The sequence below is a fragment of the Oncorhynchus nerka genome, linkage group LG21, assembly GCF_034236695.1.
Source record: "Oncorhynchus nerka isolate Pitt River linkage group LG21, Oner_Uvic_2.0, whole genome shotgun sequence".
NCBI lineage: Eukaryota > Metazoa > Chordata > Actinopteri > Salmoniformes > Salmonidae > Oncorhynchus > Oncorhynchus nerka.
Genome location: NC_088416.1, coordinates 35,618,829 through 35,634,032, shown reverse-complemented (window position 1 = coordinate 35,634,032; position 15,204 = coordinate 35,618,829). Strand labels below are relative to the sequence as shown.

Genomic DNA, 15,204 nt, shown 5'->3' with positions numbered 1-15,204 from the left:
GAAATCCCCCTACACAGCTGCTGCACTGTGAGAGACTATGTACTGTTCAGCTGGTTTACAGTCACTGCATTATGCAATGGGTTCATTATCACATTACTCTTAGAATATCAACAAGGTATGAATGCTTGTTCCTGCTGCTATGACAACCTTACCATTTACTAGTGTTGGGTAAATGTGGCAGTGACAAACTTGTTTTGCAGTGTTTTTCACCACCATCTCATAGCAGGATTCAAGAGGTGTATAATTACGCTTTTAGGAGATGGAAGGATCTGGCTATATAGAAAGCACCATTTTGTTTAAGAGAATATTTTAAACTGATGAGAAGTATGAGCAGTAATTTACAGAATGTGATCTACATATGCACATTCATATAAACAAATATATGAATGTCAAATGTTAAGAGATAAATTATAATTATAATAAAGATGCAGAAATAAAATTGAGTGGTCATTTATTACATTTACAAATAAATTGACCATTTGCAGCAAACACAGCTCCTGGGGGATCTCACCAGTAAAGTTAGAAAGGACATGACCCAGAGTATCTGATTAAAATATTTTAATGTTTCAGCCTTCCATAACAATCAGGAACATAAATAAAAAATAATCTCACTTAGGTCAGCACATTTCCATTGATGAGTCAGCCCTTGTATTAACAATTCTCCCCACATCTACAGAATTATTAGCAAAAGGGATATTGTTTCGCAATCTTGGTCATGTTGGGGAAGCTGCTTGATTGAAACAAAAAAGGGACTTAAGTGACACCAGCTGGATAATGCTGGAAATACAGGTAAAACAGTGCCTCTTGTGCAAAACAGGCCCCTAAATTATCCATTGAAGAACTCATCCCATGTTAATAACAGACTGCAGTCACCACACATCTTCTGTGGAGGTCCAAGAACTGCATGAAAAAAAAGTGATAGAAAACTGTCTGAAAATAATTACATCACAACCTACAAGGATCCTATGTGATTAATTATTATCAGTCTCCTCAGACTCAAGCCTGTCAGAGCCAGAGAGCACCTTATCGCCACAGATATTCAGAGCCCAGTGCAAAACATCACAGGAGAAAGACATTTAAACAAGGATTCAATTTGCTAGTCATTAGCATTTACTCACCTTGTAAGTTTGGTATCGACTTAGCCCTGTCACCTTTGGGGAAAATAAGTTCCATTAGGACAATAATCGATGATAATCAATGAATATTTAAAAAAAAATCTTACAAGACTCAGACGACTAACATTATCCTCAGACTCGGGCCTGTCAGAGCCAGAGAGCACTTTTTCGCCACAGAAATTCAGAGCCCAGTGCAAAACATCATAGGAAAACAAAGTAACGTTACATATGAAAGAAAACAAATGTAAATGTAAAACCACTCACCTTGTGGGTTCTGACAGCCTCGTAACCTTTGGACAATAGAAAAAGACTTCCGTAAGGACAATATCTGCAACTTACAATCAAGCAGACAATACTAACTACATTGGACGCGAGCATCCTCAGAATCGGGCCTGTCAGAGCCAGAGAGAACTTTATCGCCACATAATTTCAGAGCCCAGTGCAAAACATCATAGGAGACGTTTCAGACAACGTGCCAGACACCGCAATGCCCCAGGTAACTTGCTAGCTAAGCAGTGTCCATAGAAAAGGTTCACCCTCTTGGGTATAGGCCAAATCAAAACGAAATATTTACCCAACACTTGATTTACCTCAAGTCGAAATTATAAATTGAAAGTTTCATACAAAACGTTTAAGTAGCTATAGCTAACTACTTGGCTAACATGAGCTTCCTGCATACTCTACAATTAGCCTACTTTGCTAGCAAGCTGCTAACGTTAGCTAGCCACATCGAGGGAATTCGTTTACTGTCGAACTAAATAAATCTTGACTGCTGAGGAAATGAACTATCTAGCTATATCGTTTAATTCAAATAAGACGAAAATGTCCAGCTTCACAATCACCAGGCCACGTTCTGACCGTCCAGTCTATGTGAGGAAAAGGCTGACTCACCAAAATGGCCGGTTTTTCATGTCATTTCCGGGAAAAGAATAGGACCCCATTTTTTTGCTGCCTATCGTAGGCGCCGTAAGTAAAAACAATCACCTTGTTTAGAATTAACAACTTGAAGTCGAACTATGAAATAAAATGTATTTAAAGTGTATTATATGCATATTTAATTTGTTAACTACTTGCAACATTTTTGTCTTGGATAAGATAACCATTGGAGAGGCCATACATGCCAAAGCATACATGATTAATTGGTAAAAATAGCATGTGATCAGGATACTTTATTGCCAGAGTTACCATTATACACTTCAGTATAATACACAGTATAATACACTTCAGTATAATGGTAACTTTGTGTGAGTGGTTCTACTTTTGGAACCATAATGTGTGGATTGATAATACTGTATTTCCCCTCAATGACAGCCCAATGTTTGACAATAACATGAGCTTGAATGCCACGCCTTGCAGAGTCACTGTGTCAGCAGCTCAACTGTCTAATTTTTTAAACGACAAGTCCTGGCAAGGCAGAACAGAGAAGTGTAGCATAGCATTAGGCATGAGATCATAAGGTATGTGAGTGACTGCTGTTGGTAATATGGCCGCCTATTCATCTCCAGAGATCCCCAGCTTTAAAGTGAAACACACATTCTCTCTCTCTCTCTCTCTCTCTCTCTCTCTCTCTCTCTCTCTCTCTCTCTCTCTCTCTCTCTCACACACACACACACATCCACACTCACGCACTGGATGTCCTCACCATCTGTGGCAGACCCCCAAACACCCTTGGGGAATGTATAGAGGAGTGGCAAGGGGGACGTAGAGGGGGTGGAATTTTGTTCTTCTTATCTTTGACTATATAATATGTGATTCTGTGGCTTGTGTAGAGTGGTATTTAACAACATACAGTTATATGACAAAACCTTAGGCTCTATATAGCACACATACACAGTGCTCTGTAACAGTCCTAGTCAAAGGTTGCTACCCCAGACCACAGGCACACATACACACTAAAAGCCAAAAACACTGCACACTTCATTAACACTCCATGGAGAGAGAGAGAGAGAGAGAGAGAGAGAGAGAGAGAAAGAGAAAGAGAAAGAGAGAGAGGAAAAGATAGCATAAGTGGGAGGGGTGCTGTCCAGTGGTGTGGTACAGAGAGCCAGAGAATTAGTTTTCTGCAGCTGTTTTGAAGAGAGAGGGAACGGAGAAAGCGGGTGAGGGAGGAGAGAGGGGAAAAAGACAGCCAACTCATCTGACACTGACAGTGGGCCAAAGAAAGGGAAGAAGAGGGAGCAAAATCACAGTAAAAGGAGTGGAAGAGAGAGGAGAGAACTAGGGAAAAAACTGAGCAGGCTAAGGGGAGAGACAGAAGGGGAGAGAGAGAGGAGGGTGGTGAGAAACTTAACCCAGAAAAGAAGAGCAAGTGAAAACAGTGAGGCCACCAGCAGCAGTGAACGAGTGAGAGGTAAGACACTTTTCCATGTATTTCACTAACCTCAGATTTCTCTGGCTGAATTCAAACTTCATTAAGACCTGATACACTGATAGTTTACTGTACAAGTCTATTTTTGTAGTATGCGTTCATATGTTGATATATATTTCCTCTCGGCGTGGGTGTATGTACTGAGTTATGTGTGACAGCCAAAACGGGGGGCAGGGGGAGGAGAGAGAGTGTATGCCAGAGGGGGTGATGGGTACTGTGGTGGGGGAAGAGAGGGTAGACAGGGGGTGAGAGAGTTGGCAGTGGGAGTATGTGCCAGGCTTGAGCATTTCAATAAGTTTCAGAAGATTTACCCTTTCTGCTTTCTCTTGGGGTAGGCTATTGCAAAAGTGTTGGACTCCTCCAGAGATTTCTAATAGTTTGACTTGGACAGCACACAGGCGTTTCAGATTTTTTTGCATGGTCTATGATCAAGTCAAATCTATGGCAGTAGACGGTAAGTGAGATATTATTCAAATAATACCTTGATTTGGTATGCTCTTATCACTATCTGTACTGATCGGGGTCCTTCACTAGAAAAAGGGGACAGGAAGAGGGGTCAAAGGTTAAGAAGGAAATTATTCATTATATATCTGTTGTGAGAGAGTACTAAAGACCCTGTGGGTTGTGTCATCTTCCTGCAGACAGACAGACAGACAGACAGACAGACAGACAGACAGACAGACAGACAGACAGACAGACAGACAGACAGACAGACAGACAGACAGACAGACAGACAGACAAACAGAGCGAGAGAGAGAGAGAGAGAGAGAATCCACACTTTCATCACAGGCCCTCACTGAAGATGGAGAATCATGTGATAACCCATGAATAGAGGCAGATACAGAAGAATTAATGGATCTGATAGTGGGTCTCACTGAGGGAGGGAGAGATACAGATATCTGGAAAACAGACAGAGAAATATTAGTCTTGTGACAGAGTGGGATTTGTTACATTCTCTGTAAAATGCCTTGAGAGAGGTTTTATTGTAAGCTGTTTGGGATCATGTTGGTTTGTCTCTCTAGTTTATATTTTGTGTCACTGAGCATGTGAGTCTGTCTGCAGGGCCACCTCTAGCCATTTGGAGATTTTTTTTGCAGTTTGAAGCTCATTTCCTGCAAATCTACACATTTTGTAATAACATATGCCATGTTAATATGATACCTTAATGAGAATGACTAACAAAATCAATGGGGCCCCCTGGAGTTCAGGGTCCCTGGACACGTGCCCTGCGTGTTTAGATAGCTGGATAGACTAACTACCTATTAAACAAATTGTTAGCTGACATGGCTAATTGAGTGACTATCAGTGACTGACATAACAAGAGAACAGTGGAGGCTGGTGGGAGAAGCTATAGGAGGACGGTCTCATTGTAGGAGGATGTCCTCCTATAGCTCCTCCCAGAAGCCTCCTCTGCAGCAGAAAAACTGTTGATGTACAACCGCATTTTGAAATTGTAACTGGTGTATTCTTACTCTCAATAGTAAGTTTCGACAATTATATTTTTTGGGGTCGTGCCCGCTAACGGCCGAGGGCCCTAAGAAACCTCTTATGTCGCTGGAACTGGCACTGTCTGTCTGAGTGTGTGTCTGTAGATTTAGGAGCATGTGAGTTTGTGTGTGTGTTGTGTGCGTATTGCATGTGTGTCTATGTTTTTATGTTTCTCTAGGGCGAGAGGGGAAGACAAGCCCATCAGCAGAGACACAGAGAGGGAGAGAGTAGGGAGACGGGGACAGTGGGGTGACCTTTACCCCCTGTTTATTTTGGGATGGCTCAAGTTTCAAAGCTGGGAATTGTGGGAGAGGGCATTCCATCCTTGCTGGTAGACTCAGGGCCTTAAATGCCAGGCCTCTGAGTATCTGTTTTACTGTATTATACTGATACTGTACCACGCCAGAATAACTCCCTCTCACCTACTGGTAGTTATCAATCTACCCTGTACACTGTAGAAACAATACTTTGCTTTTGCAACACATTTGTCCAATTCTACACTGTAACGGAAAACTGTAATTTATACGGTAATTTGGGGGTATTATCAGCAACAACAAATTTGTGGGCAGGGAAATAATTGCTGTATTTCTAATGGTATTGTAAATCCAAACCACAGAGTACAGTACCATATCGTATCTTTGGAGCACCAAAACCCTTTTGACCACTAGTGGGTGCATGGTATTGTTGTTTCTGGCTCGTTACCATATTTTGAGGTGTGCCTTGTAAGATGCCATATTTGTTGCACCCATGAGTGAGAATGCTGGACCAATTTAACTCCTATGTGGTTAAAGTGCCTCATCAATTTCAAATGTATAAGGCACAGATTGGAGTGGCAGCAAGTTGTAGCCCTCTCCTGCAGTCAATGACCAAAGTGCCCTCTCTGACCTTATGGGTGGAATGTTATCAATATTTTTCATAATATGCTAATTTATCAAGATAATATTTTTTTAAAGCAATGAAAATACAGTGTTTTTATGTCAAACAGTTTTGTTATATTTCAGTCTTCTGTGATTTACGTTTTAAACATTTCAACTTTTGCAACGGGTGTCATCGGAAGGATGAGACCAAGGCGCAGCGGTCTTTGAGTTCCACATAATTTATTAACGAAGTGAAACTTTAGAAAAGACAAAACAATAAAGAATACAACGACCGAACAGCTTCGTTGTGCAAACTACCTGCACACAAACAAAGAACAAGATCCCACACAGAAGGAGGGAAAAGGGCTGCCTAAGTATTATCCCCAATCAGAGACAACGATAGACAGCTGCCTCTGATTGGGAACCACACACAAAGAAATAAAGAACATTGAATGCACACCCAAATCACACCCTGACCAACCCTAAATAGAGACATAAAAAAGGCTCTAAGGTCAGGGCGTGACAGTACCCCCCCCCAAAGGTGCGGACTCCGGCCGCAAAACCTGAACCTATAGGGGAGGGTCTGGGTGGGCATCTATCCACGGTGCGGGACGTAGATCCCGCTCCACCTCTGGCTCACCCCACTTTTCTGGCCCACCCTCGTTGAGGGCCCCGGATCGGGGACCGTCGCTGGGGGCCCCGGACCGGAGACAGTCGCTGGGGGCTCCGGACCGGGGACCGTCGCTAGGGGCTCCAGACCAGGGACCGTCGCTGGAGGCTCCGTGCCATGGATCGCCGCTGGAGGCTTCGTGCCATGGATCATCACTGGAGGCTTCGTGCCATGGATCATCACTGGAGGCTTCGTGCTATGGATCATCACTGGAGGGTTCATGCCATGGACCATCACTGGAGGCCTGGTTCGTGGAGCAGGCACAACCTGTCCTGGCTGGATACCCACTTCAGCCCGGCACGTTCGAGGTGCTGTCACAGGACGCACTGGGCTTGTCTGACACCTTGCGCAGAGCCGGCGCAGGATACACTGGACCGTGGAGGCGCACCGGAGGTCTGGAGCGCAGAGCTAGCACAACTCGTCCTGGCTGGATACCCCCTGTAGCCCGGCAAGTGCGGGAGCTGGAACAGGCCGCACTAGGTTGTGCTGGCGAACCGGGGACACCGTGCGTAGAGCTGGCGCAGGATAACCTGGGCCGAAGAGACGCACTGGAGGCCAGGAACACTGAGCCGGCACCATCCGTCCTGGCTGGATGCCCACTCTAGCCCGGCCGATGCGGGGAGCTGGAATATAGCGCAACGGGCTGTGAGTGCGCACTGGAGACACCGTGAGCTTTACCGCATAACACGGTGCCTGCCAGGTCACTCTCGCCCCACAGCAAGCACGAGGAGTTTGCTCAGGTCTATAACCTGACTCCGCCAATCTCCCCGTGTGCCACCCCCCAAAAAGATTCTGAGGCTGCCTCCCGTGCACGCCTCGTTGAGCCAACTCCTCGTAGCGTCGCCGTTCCGCCTTTGCTGCTTCCAGCTCCTCCTTAGGACGGCGATATTCACCAGCCTGTAGCCTGTGCCCAGGGTCCCTTGCCTTCCAGTATCTCCTCCCATATCCATTCCTCCAGGACACGCTGCTTGGTCTCTTTGTGGTTGTAACGCCCAGGGTGTAGTGGGGAAGAAGTCAGGCGCAGGAAGCAGAGAGTTCAGGTTAGCGCTACTTTTTAATGCACCACAACGGTGAACAGACGCCAACCCAAACAAATGCCCCAAACACGGGGGACTTAAAAAGTCCAGCAAAAATCCAAACACATGGACAACCGTGACATACAGCCGTGTACACCAAAATAATCCTGCACAACCAGCAGGCGGGCCGGCTAGTAAATAAAGCCCAACCAAATAGCCTAAACTAAACACAGGTGCAACCAATAAACAGAAAAGGGGGAAAAGGGATCAGTGAGTGGCAGCTAGTCGGCCGGTGACGACGACCGCCGAGCGCCACCCGAACAGGAAGGGGAGCCACCTTCGGTAGGAGTCGTAACAGTGATGGGATCTTCTGTAACGGGTGTCGTCGGAGTTCCACATAATTTATTAACGAAGTGAAACATTAGAAAAGACAAAACAATAAAGAATACAACGACCGAACAGCTTCGTTGTGCAAACTACCTGCACACAAACAAAGAACAAGATCCCACACAGAAGGAGGGAACAGGGCTGCCTAAGTATTATCCACAATCAGAGACAACGATAGACAGCTGCCTCTGGGAACCACACTCGGCCAGAAACAAAGAAATAAAGAACATAGAATGGCCACCCTGACCAACCCAAAATAGAGACATAAAAAGGCTCTCTAAGGTCAGGGCGTGACAACTCTATATCTGACATGGTACAGGTTTCTTCTTGTTTTTAAGCCCATAACCATGTGTGTGAGGTATATACTTTTGTTTCAAAGTAGATTTGTTTAAGACTACCATGTGTGACCCTGATTTAGCCCACTGCAGTAAAAGATTAAACCTTACATTTTGCCATGTCCTTGGTCTGTTTTGCTCTGTGGTTGCAGCCAGTTTGGAAGCCTTTGTTAAGGCCTCCAGATGTGCACGTGATATAAAACACAAAATATGTGTAAACACTTTGCATACTACAGCAGCCAACCTGCTTGCACCAATCCCTTGTAATTACAGAAAAATACTGTGGAATATAAACCTCACCCCTCAGTGAATTTCATTCATTCACAGTTGAAGAGTACTTGCTTTGATACCGTATTTATATTACAGTAGGTATACTACAATATGAAACACAGAATTGTACTTATGACTGAGCTGCCTGTAAGTTACTGTGAAATTCACAGCAAGGCCTTTACAGTGTATCCTCTTATCTGTCCAGTTTTATTAACACATGTAACAATCTCTTGAATCAACTTTACTGTGGAGGAAAATAATTATCTCAGACTTTCTGAACCAAACTGGTCTTCATGGATTTCCATCGTTGTATTCAACTGACCACCTGGGTGGTGTAAAGGTATGTTGAGAGCTACATAAATGATTTCACTACATATTCTTCTGTTTCAGTGGACAGGATGTCGACTCTCCCTCCTGAGGTTGCCACTGAAGATGCCACCAAACAGAGCTTCTGGATGGTGAGTGTGTGTGTGTGTGTGTGTGTGTGTGTGTCTGTGTGTGTGTGTGTGCACAGAGAAATGTAATGAGAGAGATGGAGAAAGAGGTGGAGAGGGGGAAGAAACAGACAGGAAAACACAGCACCATTTAGCCTCAGGATGTCTTGATAACCTTGTACAAGAGATTCCCGTGACAGACAAAACAGTATTGCTGCTCATAGGTCAGTGTGTACAAGGCCTCTCTATCACACTAGGCTGGCCATATGTTGTTTGGCTTCCGATAAAGGAAGTTCTGCTTCCCTTTTAGCTAGGGCATCATCCCATCATTCACCCACCTCTTTACAGCCGTATCCTAATCATTACAACGTTATTACCTGTTAATAAACAACTCTGAAATGGATTATAACAACTTAATAATAGCAGACGATTTTATCCAAACCAACTTACAGTCATGCGTCCATACATTTTACGTATGGTTGTTGGATGCGTAAGATGTTTATTTAGTTGCAGTGTACAGTGAAATAGTTCAGCTCCGAGCTCCTCAGCGCCGAGCTCCAACAGTGCAGGTGTGAATGAAACAAAACAACAAAACAATAGTAATACTGATAAATATAAATGTCCATTGGTGTCCATCGAGGGAGCAGATAGCCAATATGTTTCTCAAATGAAAAATAGATTTGTTTTTAACCATCCTCCATAATGCTCATATCATGATAGGCTGATAAATGTGCTATGGCTATAGGATAGGTTGGTTTGGCTTCAATGCTCCACCAATTGGCTAGTTGCAGCTCCATCCGACTGACCCGTGTCTACTTCTTCTCTTCCTGTTTGCTGGCCTCCTGGTCATTGCCCCACTTTCATCTCCTCTCTCTCTGTGTAATTTGGGCTCCCTCCTGTTGTGTTGGATGTGTTTCCAGCCCAGTTCCTCTTAATGCTGCTCTCTGGCCCTCCTCTTCTGGCTGCTGCCTGTCATTGTGAAGTGTTGGGTAGAATATGTGCTCTGACTCTTATTATGGAGTATATTGGTTGTGTTGTCATAGTTGTTACTAGTTCAGTTCTGTAGAGTGTGCAGAATAGCCATCACTGGAGTGACAGTCCACTGTACTGTCTGATTGATTTGAGTTTATAGGTTCACTATGTTGCTTCCCCAGCATTTCACATTGTTCTAGTTCTGCCTGTTATGTACGCAACTATACAGCCATTTGATTGCTCTACTGTGTTGGTATGTACATGAAATGTGATTTGTTACAGAGAACCATGTCAGATCTCTGATGACTTGATTTCTGTGATATACTGTAGTGTTGTGCAGGCTCAGTTGTAGTGGCTGTCTCGGTCGGCCTTTGTGATTGGTTGGCTGCGGCTAGTTCTGGAGCAGTGCTGTTGGCTTTGGGCAAGATTCCTCAGCTGTTTTCACTTAATTCTCAGAGTCAGTAGAAACCACAACATACACAAAGAGAGAGGGAGAGGGAGGGAACGGGATGAGGATGACCCAAAGGAGAGACAATTACATAGATATTGTCTGGAAACGTGGCAAGGTGTATGTATGTGTGAGAGAAAGGGAGTGAAAGAGAGAGAGAGAGAGAGGAAGAGAGAGAGAGAGAGAGAGAGAGAGAGAGAGAGAGAGAGAGAGAGAAAGAGAGAGAGAGAGGAAGAGAGAGAGTGAGACAGAGAGAGTGAGACAGAGAGAGAGAGAGAAAGAGAGAGAGGGAGAGAGAGAAAGAGAGAGAGAGAGAGAGAGAGAAAGGAAAAGTTATCAAACTGAAGCAGAGGGGTGAAAATAGAGCCAGGAAAATAATGGAGCGTTTTCCAAACTCCACATCCACAAACACAACTCTGGTAATGTCATTACCCTCAGTGAATTGCCCTCTGTTACTCCATCACTCCCCTTTCATCTGTCCTTTTACTGGCCTGTCTACACCAGCCACACCCCATGGTGCCTTCATTAGGCTTTTACAGAAACCTCAAAACATTCAAATGACTTGTCTAAAGGAAAACAGATCGACGTTAGGATGAGAACAGGTTACAGGTCATGGTGTTGAGAGTGTAAAGAGGAAACAGTCAAATTGTTATTTAACTGAAATGAACTTCACTATCCGTGTTAATATCCATTGCTACATTACTACTGTATGTTCAATCTCAAATTTTTCCCTCCCCCTCCTCGTCCTTGTTCACCCCCTCCCTCCCTCCCTCCCTCCCTCCCTCCCTCCCTCCCCTAGCCTGGGAACTACCAGCGCACGGTGAAGCGCACGGAGGATGCCTTCCAGGCGTGTAATGACATCGTGGTGTGCTTCCAGGAGAGAGCCCGTGTGGAGAGGCAGTACGCTCAGCAGCTCAGCGAGTGGAGCAACAAGTGGAAGCCCCTGGTGGACTCCAGTGAGTACTGCAGTTGAAGAGATTCACTGTTTGCTCACTATGTTCCCTGTTGATACTGTATCCACCCTCTCTGCTCTCCTCCCTCTACAGGCCCGCTATATGGATCCCTCCTGCAGGCGTGGCAGTGTTTCCTCTCCTCCGCCGACCGCCTCGCCGCCCTGCACTCGTCCGTGTGTCGCTCCCTGGTTTCGGAGGACGGGGACCGGGTCAGGACCTGGCAGAAAGAGACCTTCCATAAGAAGCTCTTTGGAGGCTTCAAGGAGTCCCAGGACTTTGGGACTGGCTTCGCACGTGCTCAGAAGCCCTGGGCCAAACGGCTGAAGAAGGTTAGAATACTGTAGATGAAAGAGAGGTCTCTCACTATGACACTATGAATCATCACGTTGAATGGACAATCTCTACTGAGAAATTCCCAGACTCAAAGATCATACCTTTATATAGGGTAGGGCAGAGGTAAATGACTTGAAAGTGTTTGTATGGGAGTCTTCATTGAGTCACTAATATGTCAGTGTTACCTTATGCCCCCCCCCTCAGCTGGACAAAGCCAGGAGTGCGTTCCATAAAGTGCAGCGTAAGGAGCAGACTGCCAGGGACCGGGAGGTCCACGCCAAGGGCAACCCTGACGTGGCCATCGAGAAACAGAGGAAGATTCAGGAGGAAAGAGAGTTGGCTCAGCAGGAGACGGAGAAAGTAAGAGATAGACAGTAAGAGAATGAAGGAGAGAAGTGAATGTGTGAGTCTGTGTGTAATAATGTGTAACTCTCCCCCAGGTGCGAGTCCGCTATGAGAAGGTTCTGGAGGAGGTGACCCGCTATGCCCCTCGCTACATGGAGGAGATGGAGTGTATTTTTGACCAATCACAGGAGGAGGAGAGGAAGAGGATCAGCTTCCTCAAACAGGCCTTCCTGTCCGTCCACAGACACCTGGACGTCACCAACAACGAGAGGTAGGCTACACCTGCAGCCAGACTGTGACTAGGATGGTGTGTTAGGGTGTGTTTGTTGTAGTGGCGTTGTGTAAATGTTTTTATCTCATCTCTCACTCTCCATTTCTGTCACGCCCCCTTTCCCCTCTCTGTCCCTCCACCCTCCCTCTCTCTCTCTCCCTCACTCCTCCCCCTCTCCTTCTCCCTCACTCTCTATCATTCCCCCCCCTCTCTCCCTCCCTCCCCCCTCCACCTCTCTCCCTCCCCCTCTCTCTCAGTGTGAAGGCTGTGTATAATGAGCTCCACAACACTCTCATGGCCATCAGTGAGCAGGACGACCTGCGCTGGTGGAAGAACACCCACGGACCGGGCATGCCCACCGACTGGCCTCAGTTCCAGGTGCAACACTCACACATGCACACACTCACACACACAGACACAGCGGGCTAATGAAAGTTAATGGGGCCTAATATAATGTACTGTAATATGGATTGATGTAGACTTCTGCCCTGTGTTATTGTCAGAGTTAGTCTAATGTAGTGAACAGTGTTACAAGCTAATGCAGCAGACTGTATAACAGTAGAGCATAGTCCAACATACTGAGTATAACAACAATGTGACCAGTATTACAGTCTCTGGAGGCTAATAGACTGGACCGGTCTGCCTTGTTGTCCAATGGGGTCTAATGAAAGGTCTCTTTCAGGAGTGGACGCCAGAGAAGAAAAGCAAAAAAGGGAAGAAAGAGAAAGAGGTAGAGTCACAACAAGGCACCATAGAGAGGAGGTAAACATGTCTCCATCTGTCTCTTTATTGATTCCTCCTACAGTACATCTCTATCTCAGTGATGTTAAGTAGTTGGAGGAATTTACGTTACAGTCTTAGTATGATACAGGAGACGTGTAGTACTCACTTCCCATCTCATTATGATGAATCATATAGTTCAGATACTGACTGTTGTGTTAATTGCTTGTAGTTACGGTTAGTGTATGGTTGATTTACACTAACACACTCTCTCTCTCTCTCAGTGTAATGATTGGAGGAGTTAAGGTCAGGGCTCTCTATGACTATGACGGACAGGAGACAGATGAGCTCTCCTTTAAAGCAGGTAGGTCTTCACGCTGTACTTGTCTGTGAGTGTGTGTGAGAGAGAGAGAGAGAGAGAGAGAGAGAGACTGTGGTACTCTGTTACTGAATGATATATTATGACCATGCTCCACCTCTCCCCTCCAGGTGAGGAGTTTCTGAAGACTGAGGACGAGGATGACCAGGGCTGGTGTAGAGGGATGAAGGATGGAGGGAGAGAGGGACTCTACCCAGCCAACTATGTAGAGACGGTGTAGTTACACCACTATGTTTGTAAAAAGAAATAGATAGAATGAAAATGAAAGTGACTCATTTTGATAAGAAACATTGTGTCTGAAATGATCCTCAGCCGATGTGTACTGTGTACTGTTCCTTAATGAATCCAGGCTGCATCACATCTGGCCGTGATTGGGAGTCCCACAGGGCGGCGCACAATTGGCCCAGCGTCGTCCGGGTTAGGGTTTGGTCGGGGTAGGCCGTCATTGTAAATTAGAATTAGTTCTTAACTGACTTGCCTAGTTAAATAAAGGTACAAAAAAAATGATGAATAAATAAATAATAATACATTTAAAAAAGTGCCCATGTTATCTGCAGGAAAGCTTTCATCCAAAGAGAATACACTATGGGATATGATAGCTCTGAACGAACTTTTGGCATATCTACACGGCATCAAATATCCTGGTTTATTTCTTCTTTAAAATATGTTGGAAAATGTTTAATATATTTACCTGAGACACCTATATGAAAGCTATATGATGTATGATGCCTTTTTTGTACAATTTGAGAGATGCGATGCTGATTCTATAGGTACTGTACATGTCACCACTTGATGCTGAAGCCATACTGTATGTTTGCTGTTCTTATAGAGCTAAACTCGCCTGTTCACTTTACTGAAACATATATTTATGTAGAAATAAGTGCTTCGACAGGCTTTAATCAGTGATTATTATTATGAATGGAGTGAAACTTTGACAATGAGCACAATTCATCAATACCTGAAGCCTGATCAGTAATAGTATGAGCAGTAATGTCTCCTGTACCCTGTGTGTGTTATAAGAGTACGATGTGACAGGATTGGGATCTCCTTTCAGAGCGACTGTAATAGATCTCCTCTCATCGTCTTCTTGATGGCAACTCTCCTTAATAGAACCTTTGCCAAAGTGAAGGATAGGATGCCATTTCTGGGCCTGTCCACGTTCTGGTTTTTCTTTTCCATTTCTAAATGTGTGTATATGTGAGTGGTACTATACATGCATGTGTGTGTATACGTGAGTGTGTACTATACATGCATGTGTGTGTATATGTGAGTGTGTACTATACATGCATGTGTGTATATGTGAGTGTGTACTATACATGCATGTGTGTGTATATGTGAGTGTGTACTATACATGCATGTGTGTGTATATGTGAGTGTGTACTATACATGCATGTGTGTGAAAGGTAAGCCTCGGCCCTCATTGTCTCTTGTAGTAGTATATTTGAGCCTTTCATACTGTAAGTGCCTTTCTAAAGAATAAAATGAAACTAAACGAATGTTGATAACTTTTGTTGCCGTGTTCTTGGGACAGGAGATGACGAGTGAGAACACATTTAATGACTGTGTTTGTGTTGTTCTACAGTTCATACAGTATCTACAGTGTTTATTTACACATACTTTGAAGAGAACGGCTAAATGTACAGTATATGTGTGTGATATATCTGTGTGTGTTTGAGTGTATGCGCGTGCGTGTGTGAATGTGTGTAGACAAGTGCTTGCAGCCGTGTGTGTGTGTGTGTATGTATGTGTGAATACCATTGGCCTGAGTGTTGAACAGGGCTCTGGAGCATGTTTATGGTGCCAAATCAGTGGAGTTGTCAGTCTGAGTGACAGTCAGACACGG

General features: G+C 44.8%; 1 protein-coding gene, 1 long non-coding RNA gene and 3 other non-coding genes across 7 annotated transcripts; 1 reads left to right on the top strand and 4 right to left on the bottom strand.

The window, feature by feature from the left end:
- Window positions 1-543: 543 nt before the first annotated feature.
- Window positions 544-2,012, bottom strand: LOC115126808 (uncharacterized). The gene is made up of 3 exons (XR_003863229.2): window positions 1,380-2,012; window positions 1,119-1,151; window positions 544-900 (listed from the first exon to the last, which is right to left on the bottom strand). It is a non-coding gene; the product is annotated as an uncharacterized LOC115126808 (long non-coding RNA).
- LOC115126810 (small nucleolar RNA SNORD88) lies at window positions 984-1,071 on the bottom strand. The gene has a single exon (XR_003863231.1). It is a non-coding gene; the product is annotated as a small nucleolar RNA SNORD88 (small nucleolar RNA).
- Window positions 1,241-1,328, bottom strand: LOC115126811 (small nucleolar RNA SNORD88). The gene has a single exon (XR_003863232.1). It is a non-coding gene; the product is annotated as a small nucleolar RNA SNORD88 (small nucleolar RNA).
- On the bottom strand, window positions 1,489-1,576 carry LOC115126812 (small nucleolar RNA SNORD88). Its single transcript, XR_003863233.1, has one exon. It is a non-coding gene; the product is annotated as a small nucleolar RNA SNORD88 (small nucleolar RNA).
- Window positions 2,013-3,183: 1,171 nt separating the features above from the next.
- On the top strand, window positions 3,184-14,857 carry LOC115126807 (protein kinase C and casein kinase substrate in neurons protein 3-like). 3 transcript variants are annotated; one of them, XM_065006693.1, is made up of 10 exons: window positions 3,184-3,465; window positions 8,897-8,964; window positions 11,160-11,316; window positions 11,407-11,642; window positions 11,851-12,006; window positions 12,087-12,262; window positions 12,520-12,640; window positions 12,945-13,024; window positions 13,267-13,346; window positions 13,472-14,857. In XM_065006693.1, the coding sequence occupies exons 2-10, from the start codon at window positions 8,905-8,907 to the stop codon at window positions 13,579-13,581; spliced, it is 1,176 nt and encodes a 391-aa protein (XP_064862765.1). In that variant the 5' UTR covers window positions 3,184-3,465; window positions 8,897-8,904; the 3' UTR covers window positions 13,582-14,857. The 3 variants fall into 3 exon arrangements, 2 of the variants coding, with proteins under 2 accessions (XP_064862765.1, XP_064862764.1); XR_010460422.1 differs by lacking the exon at window positions 3,184-3,465 and adding an exon at window positions 3,715-3,937 and having other exon boundaries at window positions 12,945-12,992; window positions 13,472-13,559; XM_065006692.1 differs by lacking the exon at window positions 3,184-3,465 and adding an exon at window positions 3,716-3,937.
- Window positions 14,858-15,204: the final 347 nt, after the last annotated feature.

Bases quoted from the DNA above. Each gene is read 5' to 3' on its own strand.
- LOC115126807 (XM_065006692.1), top strand. From the start codon at position 3,901: ATGGTCTATGATCAAGTCAAATCTATGGCAGTAGACG. The intron at 12,007-12,086 runs GTAAGAGATAGA...ACTCTCCCCCAG, and splicing joins CTCAGCAGGAGACGGAGAAA to GTGCGAGTCCGCTATGAGAA. The intron at 12,641-12,944 runs GTGCAACACTCA...GGTCTCTTTCAG, and splicing joins CCGACTGGCCTCAGTTCCAG to GAGTGGACGCCAGAGAAGAA.